Here is a 25,357-nt window from a genome sequence, read left to right on the forward strand (position 1 = left end):
TCAAATATTCACTGGGCACCAGTTCTGTGCCGGGAATCCTTGGAGGTATTATCAGTACAGCAGGGACCAAAGCTGGCCGCACCCCTGCCCTGTGGAGCCTGTATTTCGGTGAGGGAGTTAGCGTGGTTTGGGCTGAGCTGCTGTAACAAGGAGACCCCCGCTCCCCAGCACAGCAGCCTCTGGAGGTGGCGTGTGTTGTCCCCCCACCCACCCCGTCCTGGAGCCCTCCAGGTAGTTCAGCCGGTGGAGCAGCCGTGCTGCGGGGTATCCTTTGTCCCTGCTGCTTTGCCAGCCATTGGGTCCATAGGATAGAGACCCGGCTGCTGCTACCTCAGCTCCAGCCGCAGCGAAGGGAAGTCTGGGGCCGTTTGTCCCTCAAGTGGAGATGACACAGATGCCACACCCATCCATCCCTTCCGTCACCCTCCTGGTCCCCCTGGATGCCGATTTGGACATATGATCACACCTGGCTGCAAAGGAGGCTGGGGAACGTGGCCTCTCGCTGGACCAGCTTAAACACGAGGCAGGGGGTGGGTCTGGGGAAGCAGAGTGGGCTCCGTTGTTCCCACCATAGGGAGGACGACAGGCAGCCCGCAGGTTAAATCTATGACCTATCAGCTGGTCGTGTGCTGGGAAGGAGGAAGGCAGGGCTGGGAGGGGGAGGACAACTTTCAGGGGTTTGGCGGGAAGCCTTCCTGAGCGGGCAACCCCTGAGAGCCGAAGATGAGATGCAGCCGCTGGGGAGGGCGCTGCAGACGGAGGCGGCGCAGAGGGTGGGGGAGAGAAGGGCTTGCTGGCCGCGGAGAACTCATTCCTGGATGTGCTGAGTTTAAGCAGCATCTCCATCCAGGTGGAGACATGCAGTTGGAGGCTGGATTTGGGAATCTCGAGGCGGGAGAGCAGCTGGGGCGGGAAGTGTAAACTGCAGAGGCGTGAGCATCTGAGTTAATCCTGTCCTTCCGTGCAAAGGCCACACTCATCCCTGTGGGGAGAAGCCAGCCCCGCCCAGAGAGGTCACTGCGCCCCTGACCGCAGACCCGTGGGCAGGTGGGCAGGTGTGCGTGGAAGCTGGTTCCACACGAGGGCCTCCGCCCGAGAGACATTCTCGTGGCCCCTTGTGACGGGTCTTGGGGCCCCACAACGAGCCCCTGTTTCTTCTTCCTGCCGAGGCTGAAGTTCAGGGCGGGGAGGCTGTGGTTCACGGCTGGATGGCCCTTCCTCCCAGGCCAAGCTCCCCAGTTAGGGGTGTCACCCGGGAGAGGACCGTTCATTTGGCAGGTTTTAGGCACAGCGCGCTGGGGGATGGGGGTGGTTGACAGCAGGCGTCTCGGGAGGGAGCAGAGCTCTGGTTACACCTGGGGAGGTGGGGCCCGGCACCCAGGGGACTCAGGCGGAGCAGGAGCCTGAGGCTGCGTGTCCAGCCATCTCTGCCCGAATCCCGTCCAGACTCAGCCCCCTCCGAAGAGTTTCCCCTCCACCCGCTCCTCGAGACACCAAGATCCCGACTGGGACAGAAGCCCTTGGCGGAACCCGCTTCCATGCCCACCTGTGCCCCTGCATACCTGGACAGGTGTGTGATCAGGAGGCCCATGGTCTCTCTGCAGCCCGGCCAGCGTCTCCCCACAGCGATGAGCTGCAGTTTGTTCATCGTTCCCCGGCAGATGTCTTAGCTGCATCCCCGGAGGTGGGTGAGCAGCCTCAGGTGAAGGAAGGCACGTGGAGGTCTACCCCGCAGAGAGCCCCTCCCCCGATGCCGCGTCACCAGTCAGAGCCCAGCAACACACGCCCCCCCCCCCCCCCCCGCCAAGTCCCCAGCCACCTTCCCGTGCTCCTCAGAGGCTGAGACTCAAGGGGTGTCTCTGCTGCTCAGGTCCCCCACCTTGTCACACTCATGGGGGAGCAGACTTTCTAATGAGCTTGCCAGGCTTTGCAGGTGATGCCCGTGTCACCTGTTCAGGTTCTCACTCAGCTGACATCACACCTGGCAGGACTAGGCGTCTCGGTCGCCAGAGACACTCGTCTGGAGTGGTCCAGTTGAGCTGAGCCCCCAGGGAGAGCAACGCGCAGTGCGAACCGAACCCGCGTGCCCTGTGCGCTGCGACATAACAGGGAAGCCACCAAACGGCCCTCGCTCTGGAGTAAGTTGCTGAGGGTAGTGCTAACATGACAGTGGCATCTAGCAACGAGTCAGGTGGTTAAGGTAGGACCGCCCCTGTATTCTCGGAAAGTCAGAGCGTTTCCAAAGATGTGACCCTCCCAGTTCCTGCGCTGGGGGGACCGTGGCGAGGAGTGGAGGGGGAGGAACGCGTGCCGGTGCCTGGGTCGGGAACTGAATCAGGCCAGTGGGTGCAAAGAGTCTTGACTCTCAGGTCATGGCAGCAGCTCCAGGCCAGAAAAACTTTTTTTTTTTTTTTTTAGTTTGTATTACAGTAATCCTTTTCTTTCTTTTTTTTCTATTGGCAGCGCTCACAGTGTATGGAAGTTCCACAGGCCGGGGACTGAATTCGAGCCACAGCCCCAGGAGCACGGCAGCCTTTAACGGACTGCACTGGGACTGCAGCGACCCGAGCCGCTGCACTCAGATTCTGAACCCACTGCACCACGGCTGGAACTCCCAATAAACCCTTTCCTGAACCAGAACTCAGTTGGGTAGAAGCCACTTCGTACAGCTGAGAGCTCTCCCTTCCCCTATTTTTACTGCTTAAATCAAACAAATAATAAGAAAATAGACTCTTGGAGTTCCCGTGGTGGCGCAGTGGTAACGAACCCGACTAGTATCCATGAGGATGCAGGTTCAATCCCTGGCCTCGCTCAGTGGGTTTAGGATCCAGCATTGCCATGAGCTGTGGTGTAGGTCACAGACAAGGCTCAGATCCACTTTGCTGTGGCTGTGGTGTAGGGTGGAGGCTACAGCTCTGATTCGACCCCTAGCCTGGGAACCTCCGTATGCCATGGGTGCATCTTCTTTTCTCGTTCATCTTCAGGTGCTCCTGCCTGGGCGATGCATAGAGAATGAGCTTCTTTGATATAATTACCTTTAAGAGTGATGTTACCATGGCAACTTAGTGGCACTGAAGTTCCAGTATCAGTGCCTACCTTAGAGAAAGAGGTGTTAACAAGACTTTTTTAATCAGCTTGAGGGAAGTCAATGCTGAGTCACAAACCACTGAATTGAAAATAGAGTTCCCATTTGGAGGCATTTCAGCTCATTTATAACTTAGAAACAGTTCCTTTTATCTGAAGGCAAGGACGTTGACTCATCCCTGCGAGAAAGGTTGGAAGCAATCAGAACTTAAAAGGTTCTAATCATGAGATCGACTTTAACCTGAATTCCTGATTCTTGGTAGGGTTTTCCTAAATAGCCACCCTTTCTTGATCAAGGAGTTTGACTTCATTACAGTGTAGGTGGGACTTTGAGGTCTCAGGCGATGTGTCATGTCTCATTGTGAGGACAGTTTTGCTAAAGCCTGCTATTGACCGGAGCTTTGTTCTTTTGTAGAAAGTTGAAGCGAAGGGACCTGGTCTCGGTGTAAAGTAAAAAACTTCTTTCAAACATAAGCGAGACGCAGTTTTCCTATTTCACCATTTGGTCAGAATAGGGAACTCCTTACACTTCCCAAGTCACTTCCCCTTCAGGGAAGGCTACGATTTTACTTGCATTAGATATAAATTCCTATTCATGCATTTATTTGTCCGTGTTTGCACAGCTGCACCTGGGTTCGTGCAGCGCTCGTGAATTTGCTGATAAAGGCAATTTTAGGCTGAGGTTTGATTTCTATCAGGTCAGGGATGGAATTTCACTTGCTGGTATGATGAACATGTAACATGTGCTATTTGATTATGACGGTAAGCCTGCACACCTGTACGTGATAAAACGTGTTTTCTGGGAGTTCCCATGGTGGCTCCTTGCTTTCCCCACCTCGAAGCCCACCTTAGCTCAGCCTGCTTAAAACGGTAGATGGTCTAATTCCCATTAATTTACTAACATCAAAGCCGCCAGGCCGCAGGGGACAGACTGCCAGCTCCCAGGGGGTTCTGGTCCCCCGGCTGTCGCGTGGTGGGCACCCGCCCACATCTGGGGTGCGGTGGAGGTCGGCGTTCTAGCAGTCCCCTGAGCCATCCCGTGCGTGACCCCCCTTCCCCGCCCGCACACTCTGCAGTTGAAGGGACATGCTGCCCGAAGGCCACGGCCGCAGCCGACCCGTGGCCAGTGGCCCGGGGGGCCCGGGTGTGCGGACTCAGCCCTGTGGTTTCCAGGTGCCAGCAGAGTCAACCTGGTGCGGATCCCATCCACGGCCTCCAGCCCGCGGGACACAGCCCTGGCCGCCGTGATCTGCAGCGCCCTGGCCACCGTCCTGCTCGCCCTCATCATCCTGTGTGTCATCTACTGCAAGCGGCAGTTCATGGAGAAAAAACCCAGCTGTAAGTCCCGGGCCCCTTCCGTTTCTTAGCCTTTTGGTGAAGGGCCCTGGTCCTCGGTGTCATCCGCGTGGTCCATGAGGACCTGGGACGAGGATCAGGCTGCCGCCAGAGGGACCGAGGGACACGCAGAGAGAGCGGCTTCTCAGGTTCCCACAAGGTGGAGGTCCCCTGCCCCCCTGGGAAAACGCAGCCCCTTCTAAGTGACAACATGAGGACCCTGCGTCTTGAGCCCATGTGACAGGTGGCTTCATGGCTGCGCCTCGGTGTCAGAAGAAATGTCCTTAAACATGAACGGCCCTGCCCTTTCCCTTAAACGTGTAAAAGCTGGGAGGTCCTGGTGGCTCCCTGATGTCCCTAGACCCCTCCCAGCCATGTGGTCCCTCGCTGACCCAGCTCTTGGCCTCCGCAGGGTCCCTGAGGGCGCAGGACCTGCCGTACACCGGTTCTGAACTGTCCTGTTTCGACAGACCCCGGCTGGGCGCTTGTGCTCAGTGCCGCGGCAACTCGGCCCAGACCTGCGGTAAGTCTGCCCCCGGGCCCTGGGGGACCAGCGGGTCGCGGCCCCGAAGCTGCAGAGGCGTGCTCCTGCCTGGTTTTCCAGCGAGAGCCAATCCGGTTCCATCATGCTCCCCATCCCCTGACGGCTGGAAGGGTGGGGGTTTCTTCCGTTTTAAACAGAAAATAAGCATCTCCTTAAAATTCTAGAATCCCTCCATAAGTTTTCAGGCAAGTTCGCCTTTATTGCGTGGGGTCAATTGATGGAAAGTCCTAGGAGCCTTTTGTGGGGTGTGGGCATCTGTCTCCTTTCTTGTCTGGTGGGTTCAAGCTGAGCCTGAGTGTGGCAATCTTAGGGTCTTCTGGAATTTCTTAAAGGTGTCGGGGCGGCGGGGTGGGGGGTACTTACGGCAGGGTCTTCCACAAGCCATAATTGCCTCTGGGCTGTTTGTCAGATCTGAAAGTTGAGGAAAGTCCAGGCAGACCTCGGAGATCCTTGGGTTCGGTTCCAGAGCCCGGCAGTACGTTGAAAATTGCAGTAACACGAGTCATAGGGTGTTTTTAGTTTCTGAGGCATCTAACAGTTCTGTGTACACTATGCCGTAGTCTATGCAGCGAGCAACAGCCTTATGTCTAAAAAAAAAAAAAAAAAAGATGTATAAACCTTGATTCAAAAAGACTTTGTTGCTGAAAAATGCTGCCATCCCCGGAGCCTTCACTGAGACCAGTAACGTCAAAGAGCCCGACAACAGACCAGTGTGACAAATACAATGGTGATGAGAAAGTGTGAAATATTGTGCGAGACCCACCTGGGACCCAGACACAACACGAGCAGATGCTGCTGGAAAAAGGCTGCCGATAGATGCTTCGCGCAGGGTTGCCACACCTTCAGGTGGGGCAAAAGCGGCGTCTGTGAAACACAGTCCAGCGGGACTGCCTCTGATCCGGACGGACTTTGGTTTCGAGCGTGGGCCTGCCCCCTTGACGGCAGCTCCTCTGCCGGGTAAAATGAGTGGACGTGGCCTTCCAGAAGTCTGCCGTCCGCCCCACCATCCCCACATCTCAGAACCCTGGGCACCCTCACAGGCAGTCTGCGGGGCAGCAGTTTGTCTCCTGGGCCAGTTCTGCAGTTCAGTGTTTCCCAGCTGACTTCTTGTCCTTTCAGAACTGTCCAGTCTTTCCCTTCAAGAAACTGAAGGTTCGGTTGTTTGGTCTAATACGTACCGTGTGGAATCATTTCTCTACTGACTGTTACTATCTTTACTTTAGGTGTAAGGGTAGAATAGGGGAGGAGTTCCCTGGTGGCTCAGTGGGTTAAGGACCTGGTGTTGTCCCTGCAGCAGCTCAGGTCGCTGCTATGGCGCAGGTTTGATCTCTGGCCCAGGAACTTCCCCATGTTATGGACACAGCCTGCCCCCCGCAACAACAAAAAAAAATGAAATAGACTTTATTACATGGTGTGTGTTACCTGGTTTTGCCTGAAGAGATAATAGCTCCTTGCCCGTCCTTGGTGATTCTTGAGATGGCCCCAGCTCTGCATTTTCTAGATGCTCCGTAAGACACCACCCCAGATCAGAGTTAGCCAAGGCGCTTTCTTGGGAGAGAAGCTCAGGTTGTATATGTGACAAAGTACGGCTTTGTGCAAACTCCGCTTCACCGCTGCTTCTCTCTGAGAAGAAAGAAGTTGGTTCTCCGTCCTCTTAACAGAAGGCAGCGGCGGGCAGGACCCCCGCTGACGCCCGGATTCAGTGAAGCCCATCACCAAAAACGCCTCCTTCTTAGTGGCGGCGCCTTTTTCCTTTCAACTTTCTATTTTGACATAGTTTCCGACTTCGAAAAATGTCGAAAGACCAGGACAAAGAATTCCCATGGGCCCTTTATCCAGATTCCCTCGACCTTAAAACATTTCACTTCCTTTATCACTTGTATCTCTTTCTAAGTAGGTCGTGTGTATATAGTTGACCTTTGAACAACTCGAGGGGTCGGGGTGCCCCCAAAAATCCACGTGTAGCCTGAAGCCGGCCCTCTCTATCCGCCAGTTTCTCCATACTCGCGGCTTCTCAGACGTCGCGGTTCCTCTGCGTCCTGGCTCCGCATCAGCAGAGTCAAGCCCCCGCTGATCGGATGGTGCAACATACACTTGCTGCGGAGCGAAAGCCTCCGTCCGATACGTGGACTCCACGGTTCACATCCTGCTGTTCAAGGGCCACCTGTGTGTTTTACAGAAATACGCACACAGTTATTTTCACTTCCATTTAAAAAGCAGTTGCAAGAGTTCCCGTCATGGTTCGGCAGAGACAAACCTGACCAGCATCCATGAAGACGCAGGTTCGATCCCTGGCCTCGCTCAGCGGGTTAAGGATCTGGCGTTGCTGTGAGGTGTGATGCAGGTTGCAGATGTGGCTTGGATCTGGCGTGGCTGTGGCTGTGGTGCAGGCCGGCAGCTGTAGCTCCGATTTGACCCCTAGCCTGGGAACCTCCGTATGCTGCGGGTACGGCCCTAAAAAGACAAAAAAAATCAGTTGCAGATATGGTGTCCCTTTACCCTTTAATACTAAGAGTTTGTTTCCTAAGAATAAGAACATTCTCTTACACAAGAGCACGGCTGTTAAAAATCAGGAAATCAGTATTAGGTCAGCTGTCGTGTGTCCTCTACAGAGCGCGTTCCGGTTTCCCTCACTGTCACAGCCGTGTCCTCTTGGCAAGATCCTGGATGGCGCTGTAGTTGTCAGTTCTCCTCACCCTCTTGCCATTCGGAGGAGTTCCTTTATCTTCCTCTGCTTTTCGTGTCTGAATGTTTTGGATGCCCAGAGGCCAGGAATTCATAAATTACTCCCTTTATAATGAATAAATACCTTGCGGGGGGGCTCCGAGACCGTCGGGTAAATATCGTGCTACTTCCCAAGCTTTCACCCCACAGTTCAGCATCCTCTGTTGAGTCTTACCTGAGTCTTACCTGAGTCGGTCATAATGAGAATGGGAACAAGTGCTGATTTTCTAGTTCCCTCATTCTCTCCGCACTTCCCCTTCTATTCCATTAACTTGGTTGGTTCGGACTCCACGCCCTGTCGACGGATTACGATCCTTTGTGGTCCTTATTTATTTCGAGGCTTAAATTTTGAGATGTGGCCCCTGGGAGTCCCTTCGAGCTGTCTCGTGGGTCATGTGGACATATCTTCATTATTCTTTTAGCACTTCCTGATTTTCTGGCACAAAAAGAGGCTCCAGGCTCATCCTGTTCTGTCCCTGGTAGAGCGCTGGGATCAGCTGTTTCTACACGGAAAGGCAGTACCTTTGCTTGTTTGTATGTAAATTGGGAGCATCCCACACCGAGCCTGACGCATTTGCTGGGCTCACTGGCAGGGAGCCATGTGGTCAGGGGACATGAGTTCAGGCAGCCCGCCATCCTGTCTCCGTGAGCTGCACCTTTCCCTCTCTTCCTCTAAGTGGCTCATCATACTGAAAATGGGAAAACAGAGAAGTTAAACCTGATTGCCTCTTGCCCCAAAAAGTCACCCCGAGGGGAATCGCTGAGTTTTCCAGAGCAGAGTTGGGCGGGTATAAACAAGCAGCTCGCCTCACTGCCCTGCCCACTCTTCCAGGGCCTGTCCACCTGATCCCATCCCGGTGCTGTGACGGGGCCTGCGGCGCCGGCCGGGGGACGCCTGGCTGTTGGCTACACTCCGAGGCCACTCTTGAGGACAGGTAACTGGGCTTTTGCATCAGTATAATTTCATATTCCCTTGTGCACACACACACTCGTTTACCAATTTTCGTGTGCAACGATGGGGACTTCACTTTTTTTGTATTTTCACGACATTCAGGCCATGCTAGGGGTGGGAATCTCCCAAGAACGAGGTAAGTCTCTCAGGTTCCTGGTGGCCACTCAGCAGTCTTCATGCTTTGTAGGCTTTATAGGCCACTAACTTTATTTTTGTCTTATATTCATCATCTGTGACGCTTCTGTCATCCTTAAGTAATTTTCAACATGTCACCACCTTGGAGACTTTTAGAACACTCATCAAAGAAACTCAGAAGTCAGGAAACTGTGGGAGGTAGACAGCAGATTACATATATTTATTAGAAGAATCAGAGTTCCCGTTGTCGCTCAGCGGGTTGAGAACCCGACTAGTATGCACGAGGACATGGCTTGATTCCTGGCCTCACTCAGTGGGTTAAGGATCCCGAGTAGCTGTGGCTGTGGTGTATGCAGGCCGGCAGCTGTAGCTCTGATTCGACCTCTAGCCTGGGAACCTCCATAGGCAGCAGGTGCAGCCCTAAAAAGAAAGAGCCGTAAACAATTCAGTTTTAACATAAAGCAGTAAGACAGCTTCTAACAGGAAGCCCTAGGGCCGTGATTCCTGCATTGCTTACTTCACTTAGAAAATGTGCAGATCTGCCCCACCCCCATACTAAAGCTCTCCTGTCCGCTGTCCAGAAGCGCCGCCCCGGGCCGGGAGGCGGTGCCACCTTCCTTCGCGTCCCTCTCGAGGTCCCTGTGCGGCGAGTGCGCGGACGCCTGGCCCCCGATGCAGAGCCCCGGCTGCGCTGGTGACGCCTCCTCCTGCGACTCTTACCCTGACCTCTCCGGAGAAGATGCAGGTGCCCGCAGCCCGGGAAGTGCCAGCGTGTCCTCCCTGGACTCAGACCGTCGTCCGGCCCCGGGGGGTGGAGCGATTCGGCTTCCAGCTCGCCCCGGACTCTTCGCAGACGGTGCCGAGTTATCCAGACACAGCTCGCTGCCAGAACCAGCGCTGACTCGGGCCGCAGCCCCTGCCGCCAGCCAGCGGGGTCCGCAGGGCCGGGACGTGGGCAGCCGGAGCCCCCAGACAGGCCTCCAGGTAAGGCGGCACGGATTGCTGTGCGCGTGGGCGCGGCTCTGGCCTGGAGAGACCACGGGGAGGCACCCTCCCCCCCAGCATGTGGGGAACCTGCTGCCAAGGGTCGGGGAGGAAGAGGGAGGGACTGGGAGTTTGGGGTTAATAGATGCAAACTGTGACACGAAGAGTAGATAAGCAACAGGGTCCTGCTGTGCAACACAGGGAACTCGATCCAGTCTCCTGGGATAGACCGTGATGGAAAGACATATTAAAAAAACCAAAAAAGATTGTTGGAGTTCCCGCTGTGGCTCAGTGGGTTAAGAATCTATTAGTATCCCTGTGGCTTGGATCTGGCGTTGCAGTGGCTGTGGCATAGGCTGGCACCTGTGGCTCCGATTGGACCCCTAGCCTGGGAACCTCCATATGCCATAGGTGCACCCCTCATATGAAAGAAAAAAGAAGAAAAAAATGTTATATGCATATAACTAAGCCACTTTGCTATACAACGGACAGGAGCACAGGGTTGTAAATAACTGTACTTTATTTATGTATTTTTTTAACGTGGGAACCAGAGAAAGGGTCTCTCCATCCTTCGTACCTTCTTATGTGTGGTTGGAAAATACCTTTTAAGTGAAATTTCAGTCTTTTTTTTTTTTTTTTTAATTGAGCTAACAGCTGATGTCTAAGGCCCTCGAGGGCAGCTGCGTTCTTTCTTTCCTCCTTGTCACAGCGGCCACGTGGTCCCGCACCCCAGCTCCGTCCTGCCTGAAATGGGTTAGCTCTGAGAGCATCTTGGAAACTTCCTCCGCTTCGTTTTCCCCGTGAGGCTCTTGGGCCCAGGACTCGGGGGCCCTCGCTTCTCGGTCAAGTTAGGGAGGCCTTGGGCCCTGCAGCCTCCTGCGCCCTGCACTGTGCTTCTCTGGGTGGCTCTGCTTCCACTGACTGGTCAGCTTGGCTGGAAATGGACGCTTGGTTGTGATCTGGCCCCACTTAGGGCTTCAGAGCCTTCCCGATGGAAGGGTGTGGGTCCCGTTTGGGGGAGGTGCTGACTGCAGGGAGGTGGGGTGGGGGCGGGGAAGCCTTGGGACACCTGGGCTCTTCCTCCCTTTCTCCCGCTGGGGGGAGGTGGCCTTTGCTGAATTTGACTCATTGCATGTGAATATTCCCTGACTGTTGGTATACGTTCTTCTGGAAGGATGGCGCCCGCCTTAGATTCACAGCAACCGTGGCCCCCGCCACCCCGCAGGCCCTTTCTGCACAGACAGGGCTCCTCCTCCTTGGCCCTCCCCGCCCCAAACACACACACATGGGCTCCTAGTGGCTCCTCTCTTTCCTTCGATGTCCTGTCCTTTCTCAGGAGGTCAAAGGTCAGAAGGGATGGAGGCTGTTCCTTTAAGAACAGGACGTGGGTTTGTACGGACCGAGGTCTGCAGTCCTTTTTTTAACTACATCCAACCTGTATCGAATTTACGGGAAATTCTGTACCGAAAACATTTGCTAGCCTTGGAGAAAGAAAAAAATGTTGCTTAGGAGTTCCCGCTGTGGCTCAGCAGGGTCTGCGGCCTCTCTGCAGCACAGGGGTGCAGGTTTGATTCCCGGTCCAGCACAGTGGCTTAAGGATCCAGTGTTGCCCCAGCTGCAGTGTAGGTCACAACGGCAGCTCAGATCTGATCCCTGGCTGGCGAACTCGGTAGGCCGCAGGGCGGCCGAAAAAGAAAAAAAAAGGTGTTTTCTCAAAAGCAAGGAAGGGAAGGAGCTCCGTGGAGGGAGGAGGATGGCACACGCCCTGCAGTTCCGAAGACGTCCACCCAGCGCCTCTGTGGCGGGGAGAGCCCCTCCGCTGACCTTCTTTGGAGCTGGCCCCTAATTCTGATACTTTTCATGACGAAAAGTCTGGTCGCAGGTCCATCTCGGAATGGATGTGGCCCACAGGCTTTGGGGCCAGAAGGCCCAGCAGCCCAGAGCAGGTCGCAGGCCCTGAGAACAGGTGGGAGGAAGCAAGAGACAGGCTGGGGGGCGGGGGAGGGGACAGGGGACCCCAGACCCTTGGGCAGCTAATCCCAGCATCCCAAGGGGATGCCTTTGCCAAGTGCTCCACAGTGAACGTCTTAGGACTCTGTTTTTCTTCCTTCCTTCCTTCCTTCTTTTCTTTTCTTTTTGCTTTTTGGGGCCGTACCCGCAGCATATGGGGGTTCCCAGGCCAGGGGTCAAATCGGAGCTGCAACTGCCGGCCTGCACCACAGCCACAGCAGCACAGGATCCGAGCCACATCTTCGACCTACACCACAGCTCACAGCAATGCCGGACCCTTAACCCACTGAGCAAGGCCAGGGATCAAACCCACAACCTCATGATTCCCATTCGGATTCATTTCTGCTGTGGCACCACGGGAACTCCTGTTTTTCTTTTTTTATGGCTGTGCCCCTGGCGTATAGAAGTTCCTGGGCCAGGGATTGAATCCGAGATGCAGCTGCGACCTGTGCCGGATCCTTTAACCCACTGAACTGGGCCAGGGATCGAACCTGAGCCTCCGCAGAGGCCTGAGCCACTGCAGGCAGATTCTTAACCCACTGTGCCACAGCAGGAACTCCAGGACTCTTAAAATGTAATGAGCCACATTTTCCTTACAAAATGCTGAAGCTCCTTTTCCATCACGTCTCTTGGCTGGGGTGATAAACCTGCTTGTGGCACGTGCGTGAATGTCTGTTACCACTTTCCTGATGTGCCGGCAGGAGGGAGTCTGAGCAGCCTCAGGGGCAGTGCTACCAGCGGACTAACTACAGGGCTTCAGAGTTGTCCTGAACAGGATGACAGCACGGCCGCATTGGTAGCTGGGCCCCACTTTTGTGCTGTAAATTCTGAAACCAAGGAATGCAGCACCTTGAAGCCAAGTCATGTCAGAACCAACTCATCCGACCCCTTTTTCTGTTTCTGTTGTTGGGGAGGTGGAGGAGGGGTGCATAAGCCTTACCCGTGTCACAGCTCCAAGAATCCTAAATCGCAGAGACGTGGTTTGGTACAGAAGACAGGAGCGCGATGACTGTTCCTTTGAGAGACAGCTGTCAGCGTAACTAAGGTCGATGTAAAGATACTTGCAACTCAAACAAGGATGGACATGATCATTGTCTAGAAAACGAATGTTACATTTGAGTTGCTCAGGGTACTTATTCACGAAAGGTTTTTATTGGCTTTCCAAGAGGTGTTGTCTTACAATGACTAGATAATTTCGGCAAATCGAAAAAAGACATTCTGAATTCAGGAAAGGAATTGTTCAGATGTAAGTCCGTTCCATTCTCGCCCTATCATTAAAAACAGCAAACAGTATTTTGAGCCCCTTTTAAGAGCGAATCCCATCTAGATTCTGAAAAGCACATTCCTTTGGTTGTAGGTACTGAAGGTGTGGTTTGTGGCGGATGCATCTTGATCTGCCAGCGAAAACGGGAGGCAGCCCCCATGCCCGTCTTTGGGAGACTGGCCTTCTTCATTCCAAGGGCTGGCCAAGTATTTAACTCGACTAGTTTTGTGTTTTCAATCCCTTCCATCCCAAAAAGCCAGCCTGACCGCTCACAGGCTAAGTTCTCCAAGGAGCAGAACCTGCTCACCTCTCGTAAGGAAAGTCTTTGCAGCAGCTTTCTGTTAACAAAGCAGAGGGCAGGAGTCTGGCTCCTCAAGTTCAAGGTCAGCGAGCCTGGCCCCCTCGTGAGGGCTTGTGCCTCGTGCAGGAGGGCACTCTTTTCTGTTCAGGGGTTGGACGCGGGCAGCCATTACCATGGCAGCCCCTTTTTAAACGATTTATTTCCGTGTTATTTGCAAGGACCCTTTAAAGCCCTCCCCAGACACTCACTTGTATTTTAACCTCTGTTTCACTTGATTGCAAGTTTCATTCTCTTGTATTTTAACCCCTATTCACCCATTTCCCCCCCGCCCCCCGCTTTATCAAGACATACTGGACATCTGACGTCACGTTAAAGCTGCTCAAGGCGATGATTCGAGATTTTGCAAAGCGCAGTGCAGCACTTTTGCCTGTAGTTGGCGTGAGGCTCAGATTTCTACTGCATGGTGCGTCCCCCCCCAAATGTATCTTTTTGGCATAATCTTCTTCTGGTGGTTTCAGACCACCAGAGTCTGGCAATGATCGTTGGGGTTCAGGATAAAGCAAACGGGAGGGAGAGCTGTCTGTAGTCTCTAGGGACTCAAATTTAATCGCATTTTCCCTAAACACACCTCCGCAGCAGGGAACAGAACTAAGATATTAGCACATCACTTCCTAAATATTTGGGAGAATGCAGCCAGCCTGTTCGATTACAGGAAAAGCTTTTTTGGGGTGGTGGTGTTTTGGCTTTGATCTTGTTTTGTGTTGCGTTGTACGTTTGACTGAAGTGTAGTTAACAGCTAAGGTTGTGGTCATTTCTGCAAAGTGACCCAGTCATACGGAGACACACACCCCTTCTCAGCCAGCAGCTCCGATTCGACCCCTAGCCTGGGAACCTCCATGTGCTGTGGTGCAGCCCTAAAAAGCAAACAACTTTTAAAAATGAAAAAAAAAAATGTCTGTTAGCATATCAGTTGATCAACACAGTTGATAAAACTATCTTATTTATTGAGAGACCCTCAGAAGCTTCTATTTCTTTTCTTTCTTTCTTTTTTGTCTTTTTAGGACCACACCCACAGCATATGGAGGTTCCCAGGCTAGGGGTCCAATCAGAGCTCAGCTGCCGGCCTACACCACAGCCACAGCGATGCAGGATCCAAGTCACATCTTTGACCTGCGCTGCAGCTTGTGGCAACGCCAGATCCTTAACCCACTCAGTGAGGCCAGGGATCGAACCTGCATCCTCACAGAGCCAATGTCAAGTTTGTAACCCGCTGAGCCGCAGTGGGAACTCACAAGTTTCTAGAGAATCGCCTCAGACCTATGAAAAACATTTTTGCCATAAACACATTTGCTATATCACCCATGTCAAATCAGTGTAAAGAGATTAGAACATTCCTGCATCAATGAAGCTCCTGCTCACGTGCAGTAACCCACAGGGGACACCTGCCTCCAACCCCCCAGAGTGAGGTCCCTGCCCTTCTGTGTTAAAGACAGATCTTGGCTGCTCTCTGCCGTGGATGTCTGTCCTCTGAAGAATACCGGTACTCCGGCGAGGTCATTGTAATAGATGTCTCCTTCCCAAACTCTTCCTCAACGTTGCTGAGAGTTTAACAGAAGTTTTAAATTGAAAGGCTGAGAACAGCGTTGATCATGAGCCATCATGATCCATCCTATAGTCTTTACCTACGAATCGCACCCCAGAATCACGCTTTAGATGTGTGACTGGGGTTGCAAATCAGCAAAAGAATTGTGTGTCCATGGTTGGGGCCGCATTCTCACCTTTTAAAGCCTGCCTGCAGCTATCGCGAGACTGTGGGTGGTCAGGAAGTCCTTATCTTTATTCCCAGAGTTGGGTGCCTGGATGTTGGAGCATCAGAACAGGAGCTTCTTGCCCACATGTTATCAAGTTCATATGCATGACTAGCAAAAGCTAAGCGCCATATATTTCTACAGTCGCGGTTTAGCAGCTTTCATTTGTCGGGGTGGTGCTCAGAGCTCTCCTTCTGTGGCCGTTGCAGGACGCCGCCGAAAGGACTTGCTTCTTTCTGCAGTGAAGTGTCGCATGGAACCCCAGGCACCCACTCCTCTCCCGTGGACGCAGCACCATCTGGACCTCACGTGGCTCCGGGGGGAAAAGTAAATCTGGACCGAGTGGATATGCCATCGCAAGCCTTTCAGCCAGTTGCTTCTGAGCCAGACCAGCTGGAAGCTGAAACCTCAAGGGGTCAAGACGCTGGGCCCTCCTGCAACGTTGCATCTTTCCTACCCGAGGAGCGTCCGTGCTGCGGGCTGACTTCAAAGACCGGTGGGCTGAGGTTGCAGCCCCCGAGCTATGGGTGTAACGAGAACCAGAAAGGCATTCATGCCTCTTTTCGCGGTGGCTGTGGTTTTGCAAGACTGACGACCCAGAGTATAAGTTTTCATTTCCATTTTCTTCCCCGAAAGAATTTCCTGTAGCTGGTTGTCCTCCTAAAATGCACGTCAGATTCGTGACCTTCATTTTCAGGAGAGATTCAGCAGCAAGGGGTTCTCTTTACTGAAGGTCGGTTCTTCATCAGCTGAATAATGGCCGTAGGAGTGTTCAAATGGACAGCACACAGCCTGCCTGCGTCCTGCGGTTAGGAGATGACATGTGCTGTCCTAACGGGGACTCAGAAGGGACCAGCTCTTTTCCAGAAGCAACACTGGTAGCCCGAGGGGCCTGAGTTAGGGGTTATGGGTGGGAAGGGGCTCCCACCCTGAGGTAAAGACCCCTTAACACCGGCATTACCAGATTGCTGTGCACATCAGTGGCTGTAGAAGCATCTGTTCCTTCTGTCCTGCGACGGAGCTTCAAAGATCCAGAATGACTCTTTTATCAGAAAGCCATATTCCCAGCGAAGTTTTATTTGCAGCGTATTTTATCCTGTAGGCTTTAGAAGTGACCACAGGTCAGGTTTCCCACTGCTGCAGGGGGACCCTGAGTGTGTGGTCTTAGGAGGCCAGTCTGCGTCTTAGAACGAGAAGAAAGAGCACAACGTGGAGGTGGCATTTAGGGAACATCGATCCCTTGTGTAGCTTGACCCGGTTATTACGGGGCTCCCTCCGTGCCTTGTCAGCTCAGAAATTCCCATCTTTGGAGTTCTCGTCGTGGCGCAGTGGTTAACGAATCCAACTAGGAACCGTGAGGTTGCGGGTTCGGTCCCTGCCCTTGCTCAGTGGGTTAAGGATCCGGCGTTGCCGTGAGCTGTGGTGTAGGTTGCAGACGCGGCTCGGATCCCGCATTGCTGTGGCTCTGGCGTAGGCTGGTGGCTACAGCTCCGATTCAACCCCTAGCCTGGGAACCTCCATATGCTGCAGGAGTGGCCCAAGAAATAGCAAAAAAAAAAAATTCCCATCTTAGCCAGACGACGCTGGATTTAAGCATCCGGTGCTTCTGTGAAGGCCTTCCATCCCCTGCCTTCTTGGTAGCTACGTTCTGGAATTGCCTCCAGGGCTAAGCCAGAAATAACCCAGCTCAGTCGTCATCCAGGGGACGGCGCGTCTGCATCTCAGCTCTGGAGAAGAGTTATTTGAGCAGGATTTATCCTTTTCCTGCTTGAACCCCCATGATCAGTTCTGTCTATGGTCATGGAACTAATTTCTATTAGCGCTGTCCAGTTTGCACTTAAAGAAATAGAGCTTTGACCGTCCCTGGATTAGAGAAAGCTCCCAGGGTTTGTTTCCGAAGCGCCCCGCCCGCACCGCAAGCGAGCATAGAAATCTACGCTTCCCAGATACAGCGTCCTTCCCTCTCGCTCTCCCGAGGCCTCCTTGCGCCGGACCTGCTCCTGCATCCTCAGCTCAGGCTCCCCCTGTGGGCACGAGCACACCTGGGTTTGGTCCTTCGTACATGTAACCCGGGTTCCTTTGACTGAGATAGGAGGTCAGGGCGTCTCACGGGGACGCAGGGGTGGTCTGGCCTGCCTGCCTGGTGCCCAGTTGTGGCTGCTTGACTTTTTCTTTTTTCTTTTCCTTTTTTTAGCATAAACCAGTGGTTCTTAACCAACTCTTCTGAGACTTGCCTTTAGGAGGTTCCTGCAGAGTATTTAGGGTCTGACCAGAGAGAGGTCCATGACCGTGCAAATTCCTTGAGTGGCTTCACCGTGAGTGAGTCGCACATGTGCCACTGTCGCCATCTGATCACTTTTGTTACATCAGAGGGCTGGCCAGGGAGGCCAGGGCTCTGCTCGTCTTTGTAACCTGAATGTCTTTTCCCCTGTGGAGCCGTCACTAACCTCGAGGCTGACCCTTGCTGGAGGGCGCTAAGATCCATGGGAGTGAGGCTGGCTCCAGATGCTGCAACCTGACTTTTGCTCCGTAGAGAAATACTTAGAGGTAAAAGTTGATTTCTTTGGATATTGCATTTGGAAAATCCTGGGTTCTTTTTTATCAAGATCAAGACATGCGGAGTTCCCGTCCTGGCTCAGTGGTTAACGACCCTGACGGGTGTCCGTGAGGACGCAGGTTCAGTTCCTGGCCTCGCTCCGTGGGTTAAGGATCCAGTGTTGCCGTGAGCTGTGGTGTAGGTCGCAGACACGGCTTGGATCCCGTGTTGCTGTGGCTGTGGTGTAGGTCGCAGACACGGCTTGGATCCCGTGTTGCTGTGGCTGTGGTGTAGGCTGGCGGCCACACCTGATTTCAGACCCCTAGTCTGGGAACCTCCACATGCCGCGGGTGCGGCCCTAAAAGGACCAAAAAAAGAGATGAGACGTTCGACTGCCACCCTCTAGGGAAATGGACGACAATGTCACACTGGCCCCTTGTCAACTCCGGAGAACACAGTCCAGTTAGAGTTTCACATCATTGGAATGTCCTGCAGCTCTCGGGGCGCTGATGCTGGAGGATCACCGTCAGGTAACCGAGCTCGAATTCTTGCGACGTTTAGCTGCAGAAACTCACCAGAGGAGCGAGGATGAGAGAGCACCCCTGGCGAGGCACGGGTTGTCTCGGCTTGTGTATATGGAGTGTATTTTTCAAATGTAGGTTTTTCTACTTTAGATAAAGGGTTCCGGTGGCTGTTAGCTTGGTTAAGCACGCTCGTCTGTGCTAGTTAAACAAATAATAGAAAAAGCAGAGAAAGTCCATCATTGCTTTAAGGCAGCCAGCTTGCATCAGGCGACGCCTCCTCGTGACGATTCTGCGTACTGGAATTTATCAACTTGTACATTTTGGTTTTTCTCACACAGCTGGTTTTGTAAGACCTTTTTTATTTGTGAATAAAATGGTTACCTGGCATTTTTATCAACACAGTTCTTACCGCCATCTCTCTTCTTTGCCCCTTTGTGTGACGACACCGCGAGAGGGTCTCTAGGGACAGACTTGTGTACTCATTCCCTGCGGGGGTCAGCGGGGGGTTCTCCTGCGAGGGGTGGGCACCAGCCCTCTGAGAAGACTCGTGTCCTTCCCAGCCAGCTGCTCGATTTTTTTTTCTTTTTTAGAGGACGGTGCTGGAGCCTGTGCGAGAAAGCTCGCAGGGATGTAATCGTGACACAGTTGGGTTTATGAACTTGCGGCAACAAGTAGCCGAAGAGCCAGGGGTCTCTCCCAAGAGGGAATAAGGAAGGGCTTTTTTTTTTTCCTCATAAGTTCCTGGGCCAGTGGAGTTCCTGTCATGGCAGAATGGTTAACGAATCCAACTAGGAACCGTGAGGTTGCGGGTTCGATCCCTGGCCTCGCTCAGTGGGTGAAGGATCCGGCGTTGCCGTGAGCTGTGGTGTAGGTCGCAGACGCTGCTCGGATCCCGCGTTGCTGTGGCTCTGGCATAGGCTGGTGGCTACAGCTCTGATTCGACCCCTAGCCTGGGAACCTCCATATGCTGCAGGAACTGGCCCTAGAAAAGGCAAAAAGACAGAAAAAAAAAAAGAAGCTCCTGGGTCAGGGATCAAACCCACACGACAGCAGTGACAATGCCAGATCCTTAACTGCTAGGCCACCAGGGAACTCGGTCCCTCTCCCCTTCCCTCTTTTCCTTTAGTAAAGCTTCGAAATCTATGACTAGATTTTGAGACACCTTTAGATTTCCCGGGGGAAAACAGGGTATTTCAAGAGTTGGAGCTGGAGTTCATGCTGTGGCACAAACAGCGTCTCTGCAGCAGCAAGATGCAGGTTCCAGCCCCGGCCGGGCTCAGCGGGTTAAGGATCTGGCGTCGCTACAGCTGTGCCAACAACTGCGGCTCAGATCTGATCCCCGGCCTGGGAATTCCATAAGCTGCGGGGCAGCCAAAAAAAATTTTTTTAAATAAAATAGAGTGTCACCGCATTCTCTCGGCTGCAGTGTTCAGTGACCCTGGATTCCACGGCGGAAGGCCATTCCTCCGCTGCGTCCTCCTCCAGACCCCACCCCTGCGCCAGCCTGGGCTCGGGGAGCCGCATCCAGGCGGACGGGGGGCTTGGGGAGCCACCAGCCCTCTGATGAAGGGAGCCCAGATCCCAGGGGCTGGGGGGGGGCTCTGGCCTTGCAGGAGGAGGGTGGCCTTGAAGGAGGCCTGACACATCCTGTCGTCGCACAGATGACGCGTGCGTGCGTGCGTGCGTGCGTGCGTGATTGCAACGGTGCGGAAGGTCTGGTGGCTGATGGTCACTGTGAGTGTGTTTTCTTTGGCCCGTTTTAACGGGAGACGTTGTCTGATGTTTTAAAAACGTATCTGGCACCCAGTAAAGCATGAGACTGTGGCTGAAACGTATCGTTCAGTTAGCTTGACACCGAACAGCGTGAGGACTTGCCAAGTCTTGTGGAATGTCGGGGGCAGTTCAGGAAGGCCTGGCACGTGAGTCTACAGAGGAGATTGTCCTGTTTTCACAGCGACGTTGCCTCTGTCACATTCCAGCCCCAGAAAGGTCGCAAGGTGTCTGCCGGAGAGGCGGCAGGCCAGGGTCGGGTTCTTTCACAGCCACCAGCAGCAACTGAATGAGTGTGATTTATGGCTCCTTTTGAATCTGCCTCCCTGCGAGACGCGAAGCTTCATAACCAGCCAAACGCTCTCTGCAGCGGTGGGTGGGCTTCTGAAGCAGGGCTCCGTTGCTCATACGGAAAGACCGAGGCGGCTTTCTTCTCGCAATTTCTAAGGGCGTCGACTCTTCTTACCCTTAAGCAGGACGGAAAGAGCTGTGTCCTCGGAGCCGTGTTTGGTTGACTCTAGCCCGCAGAGCTCTCTCTGCGCAGGGCTTTTCCTTCCCCGGGTGACTGTTTACAGCAAACAGGAGCTCTGCTGAACAGGCGGGCGGTCCTTTGCTGCAGGTGAGGGAAGCCACCGTCCCACAGCCTGGCGCGTGTCACCCGGGTATCAGGTGAGAACCGTCCCCCACCCCCAAAATCTAAGCCCCAGTCTGATTCGTCTCCGAGGCCTTTGCTGTGAGACGCAGCGGCTCCCTGCGTGAGGCCTCCTCCTTCCTTCAGGATACAGACTGAGACATGGTGTGGAGGCTGCTCGAGGCACCTGCAAGGCCAGAGCTGAAGCACACACCAGGCAGGAGGGAGCCAACTCGTGATGTGTTTACCAAATGGATCTTGATTCTTAGAGTGGACTCTTCTGAGGTGCCAGGGGCCGTGAGGCGGGGAAGCTCAGGAAGAGCACGCAAGTTGGGTGACCTTGTCCAGGGTGGAGCTCACCCCGGGCAGCACGCGCAAAGGCCCGGCTCCTTCTGGGGGTGGTGGGACCGCTGTGGCCAGCGTGGGGGTCCAGCCTGACACGTGCCTGGCGGGGCCTGGTGGAGCGTGACCTCTGCCCTGTACGGAGTTTCCTTGCCTGTAAATAGGTGACGTGACCTCAAATCTCTAGTCTTCTGACTGTCAGAAGTCACCAAACGGAGGCAGTTAGACCTGGACTGGAAGCAGCTCGGCCCCAGGAACAGACGGGCCGCGGGCAGCTGTTCCTGGAGGGGGGACGTCAGCCCCCTGTTTGGCAGCACTGGACTGAGAGCGTCCTGCCATCCGGGTCACCTTGGTCCTGTTCCCGGTGTCGCGGGGGGCGGCGCCGAACGTGAGATAGATGTTTAGGGCGCAGCTGGAGCACCTGCTGACCTCAGACCGGCCCTCCCTCCGCCCTGGTCCTGGTCCTGGGGGAGCCTCGGGTGGGAAGGGGCCCCACCCTGCCCCTGCCCGGAGGCATCCTGGTCCCCAGGCTGCAGCCAGCCTGCTCCTGGCACTCCGCACCCCTGCGACAGAGAGCCACTGGCCGTGACCCCGATTTTCTTGGGTAACTTTACCCCCAAATAAGTGCCCTGAGAGCGACGTAATCGGACAGCTGGAGCTGGAAGCCAAGCAAGGAGTCGAGACCCCAAATCTTCTCTGAACCTGATCTCCCACCCGGGGAGCCCCATCCCCGCCCCTCCTTGTCCTGGACCCGGGGTGGGGGGCGGAGGAGGAGCAGTGGGCGGAGCAAATGAGGAGCCGCTGCAGGGCGAGGGGGGCATTTTCTGCAGAACGAGCCTGTTACTCCTAATGTCCCCCAAACCTAGAGAAAGCGGGATTCGTGTTTTTTCAAATGCAAGATTCGGGAAGTTGGCGGGGAGGGAGACGAGCGGGGGTGCTTGGAGAGAGGAAGCCTTCCCCCTTACATCCTTGCTGTCACCCCCTTGGCCCTCACCATGTGACCTGAGAGCTGGGTCTCCAGCTTTCCAGCGGCTCAGGTCACAGCAGACACGGGGGCCGCCTCGGGGGCTGTCCCACAGCCACGGTGATCCACGCGGAGCGCCTGAAACCCAGGCAGGAGGGGCGCTCAGGCTGCACCCAGTCGCGCCCTGCCCTGCGCAGTTGTATTCCTTTGACGAATCATGTCTGAGAAGTCTGCTCAGGGCTCCTGCGCTTGGCTGTCCACCCTGAGACCAGGCGCCTTTGCAGACAGAAGGGCAGCTTGATGAGGGCGTTACAGACAGTCCGGTGCCAGCTCGGGCCTCTCTGGAGAGTGTCTTCTTCCCTCAGCTCACAAACTCTTCGGCTGCCCCTAATGCTGTGGGTGCCAGCTGCTCTCTGAGTAGATGCCCCCGTTAGGGATCTGGGGGAGGGCGAAGGGGAATTTATGTGTCAGCGTGGCTGGATCACAGGACCCAGATAGCTGGTTAAACATTGGTCCGGATGCTGCTGGGGCGGCATCTTTAGATCAGATTTACATTTAAGTCAGTAGACTTGGCGTTCCCGTCGTGGCTCAGTGGTTAATAAATCCGACTAGGAACCATGAGGTTGCCGGTTCAGTCCCTGGCCTTGCTCAGTGGGTTAAGGATCCAGCGTTGCCGTGAGCTGGGGTGCAGGTCACAGATGCAGCTCAGATCTGGCGTTGCTGTGGCTCTGGCGTAGGCTGGCGGCTACAGCTCCAATTAGACCCCTAGCCTGGGAATCTCCATATGCCGCGGGTGCGGCCCTAGGAAATACGAAACAAAAACAAAAACAACCATTTAAGTCTTTGAGTAAAGCTGATGGCCCTTGCATGGTGGGCCATGCCCAATCAGTTGAAGGGCTTTAAGAGAACCGATATAAGGCTTCCTGAGGAAGAGGGAATTCTGACTCCAGACACCTTCAGACTCCAGCTGCAACTTCAGCTCTCCGCTGGGGCTCCAGCCTCCAGCTTGCCCTGCAGATTTCAGACTTATCAGCCCGTAATTACTTGAACTACTTCCTTAAACTCAATCCCTCTCTTTCCCTCCCTCTCCCTCTGTCCCCCTGTCTCCCTATCTCTCTATGGCTCTCTCTTTCTGTACCGCACAGATTGCCACCCACCAAAGAGGACGCCTCCATTAACAGGAAGGCCTGGTGGAGTTCCCATCGTGGCACGTTGGAAACGAATCTGACTAGGAACCATGAAGGCTGTGGGTTCAATCCCTGGCCTCACTCAGTGGGTTAAGGATCCCGCGTTGCCGTGAGCTGTGGTGTAGGTCGCAGACAAGGCTCGGATCTGGCATGGCTATGGCTGTGGTGTAGGCTGGCAGCTGATTTGACCGATTAGACCCCTAGCCTGGGAACCTCCATAGGCTGTGGGTACGGCCCTAAAAAGACAAAAAAAAAAAAAAAAAAGAGGACAGCCTGGCTCTCATTGGTTTTGGTACGATGCCTGGACATGAGTTCAGGGAGAATAAGAGGAAGCAAGCTTGGGGGCCCAGATGTGGAAACGCAGAGGCCCGCCCTTGTGTGGAAACACGGAACACCCAGCAAGGGTATCTGCTGAGGGCTCCGGAGACTTTAAATTAGCCTGTGAAGTGGTAACTGCTTCCCTATAAAGAGCACGACGCGCAGAAAGAGGCCAGGGTCTTGCAGTGACTCAGAGATGGAGTCAGAGTAAGAGCCTCCGTGTCCTCCAGTTCCCAAGCGCGTTCTCGGGGATCCTGTATGAACTCGTTCCCAGGACCCAAGGCAACAGCCCCAAGAGCCTACCTTCTCCCTTCCCGAAAAGCCAGCCCCACCTGTATAATCATACCGATGGCTGGGGGGGGGACACTGTCTTTGTTCAGAAAACACACTCTGCACCCCCCTTTGACTGGGGTCGGGGTCCTCGGGGTGGCATGTCCCGGAGGCCTGCCGTGCCCCTTTGTAAGCAAACCCACTCAGTTGTTGGTTTCCACACGTCTTCAAACAAAATGTACACATTGTTAGTGCGGAGCAGAGGAAGTCTGCACTTTAGAAGCACTGGACATTCAAAGTACAGAGGAGTTCCCTGGTGGCTCTGCAGAGTAAGGATCATCCGGTGTTATCACTGCTTTGGTTCAAGTTGCTGCTATGTGTCGCGCACGTTTGATCCCTGGGCTGGGAACTTACACATGCTGTGGGGGTGACCAAAAAAAAAAAAAAAAAATTTACTGTAGAATCTGCCCCACAGAAAAACAAGCTCATGGCATCAAAGATGTTTCTCATTTTAAACCCCTGTGTGTTTTCTGGCTTGATCTGCCCCGGTGTTCACAGCCCATACATGTGGGTATAAACACGGGTTTTCCACCAAAATTCAATCCAATGGCTAAAGAGTTACTACTGCCAAGGATATACCAGCTTTGGAGGCAGCTGCGAAAAAATGAATTTGAAAGAAATCTTAAGTAACGGGAATATTATCAGCATAATGAATTGCCTGGCCAGGAACGTCTTTGAAGTTAATGATATTTATCTGGATATTCAAGGCTTGCTTGTTTTTTAAAAATCTCTGTACCTCACAGATCATATGCTCTGGACGTTTCTGCCTGGAGTGATGAATAGACCCCAAACCAGATCCTTCTCTGGGGGACCCACTGATAACATGTGACATTTGAAAAGGGCCTGTCTCTTACTCGGCACTTTCATGTCCCTTATTTCATTTGATCTTCCCATCTGTCCTGTAAGCAGGCTCACAACCTTCACCTGACAGACGGAAATTCAAGAGAGTAAGGGACCAGCCTCAAAGTCAGCAAACGGTGGAAAGTCCTAGAAAACACGAGAAAAGTTCTCATCGGTGCAGCGATGGGAGGGGAACTCTAGCCCCCGACTCCCTGAGCTGTGAGCCCTCCGCCTGGCAGGCATCGCAGACCGGAGGCCACTTTCCGCCCGGAAGTGCCGGGAGCGGGGCGGGGCCTCCGGCTGCACCTGTGCCGAGTGAAGGGCAGGACTCGGGGCTGCAGCTGACGAGCCCAGGATGGAGCTGGGACACCGCGGAGGGGGTCTGGTCCTGCAGTCTCAGCCTGGGATCTGCGGAGACGGCCCCAGGGAGCGAGAGAGGCGGGGGAGGGGGGTCCCCGGCCGGTCCGGGCCCAGCTCCAAGCACAGGGCTGTTCACCTCTCACTTTGCGCGGGGATGGGCGTGCGCCCCCGGAAGCCCCACTTGGCCCTTGGCCTCCTGGCTCTGAATCCGTGGGGAGCGGCAACAACGCCATGAAAACGGACCCGAGGCAGAAAGCGCAGAGACCAGATTGTTCTAGTCCACGTTCTACTATCAACAGCTCCTGAGCTTGCAGCCTTCGCGTCCTGGGACCTTTTTTCTTGTTCTATGAAAGAAGGAATCAGAGGCTGTCTCAGGCCCTTGTGTTCTGTGAGCTGGACTCCCGGGTGGTGGAG

The 25,357-nt window shown here is 54.2% G+C and overlaps 1 protein-coding gene and 1 long non-coding RNA gene across 14 annotated transcripts in view; one reads left to right on the forward strand and one right to left on the reverse strand.

The window, feature by feature from the left end:
• The window catches only part of TNFRSF19 (TNF receptor superfamily member 19), a 171,851-nt gene extending 149,324 nt beyond the window's left edge, over positions 1 to 22,527 (forward strand). For 4 of the 13 annotated variants that reach the window (XM_084981285.1, XM_084981282.1, XM_084981284.1 and 1 more), the window contains exons 6-11: positions 4,258 to 4,422; positions 4,832 to 4,942; positions 8,520 to 8,622; positions 9,356 to 9,758; positions 13,679 to 13,796; positions 15,351 to 18,602. In XM_084981285.1, coding sequence (XP_084837411.1) covers positions 4,258 to 4,422; positions 4,832 to 4,942; positions 8,520 to 8,622; positions 9,356 to 9,758; positions 13,679 to 13,796; positions 15,351 to 15,472 — 1,022 coding nt within the window. In that variant the 3' untranslated portion in view covers positions 15,473 to 18,602. The other 9 variants (XM_084981288.1, XM_005668283.4, XM_084981287.1 and 6 more) reach the window with 4 other exon arrangements.
• LOC146398465 (uncharacterized) overlaps positions 4,937 to 25,357 on the reverse strand; it is a 42,481-nt gene continuing 22,060 nt past the window's right edge. The window contains exons 2-4 of the long non-coding RNA XR_014819011.1: positions 7,221 to 7,417; positions 6,386 to 7,127; positions 4,937 to 5,550 (exon numbers count right to left, since the gene is read on the reverse strand). This is a non-coding gene — a long non-coding RNA (uncharacterized LOC146398465). The remainder of the gene's footprint in view (positions 5,551 to 6,385; positions 7,128 to 7,220; positions 7,418 to 25,357) is intronic.

Source organism: Sus scrofa, chromosome 11 (assembly GCF_054392235.1).
Source record: "Sus scrofa isolate SSC_HxYL_T2T_F1_AM1 chromosome 11, Sscrofa_HxYL_maternal_Yorkshire_Landrace_v2.0, whole genome shotgun sequence".
In the NCBI taxonomy this organism is placed as follows: Eukaryota; Metazoa; Chordata; class Mammalia; order Artiodactyla; family Suidae; genus Sus; species Sus scrofa.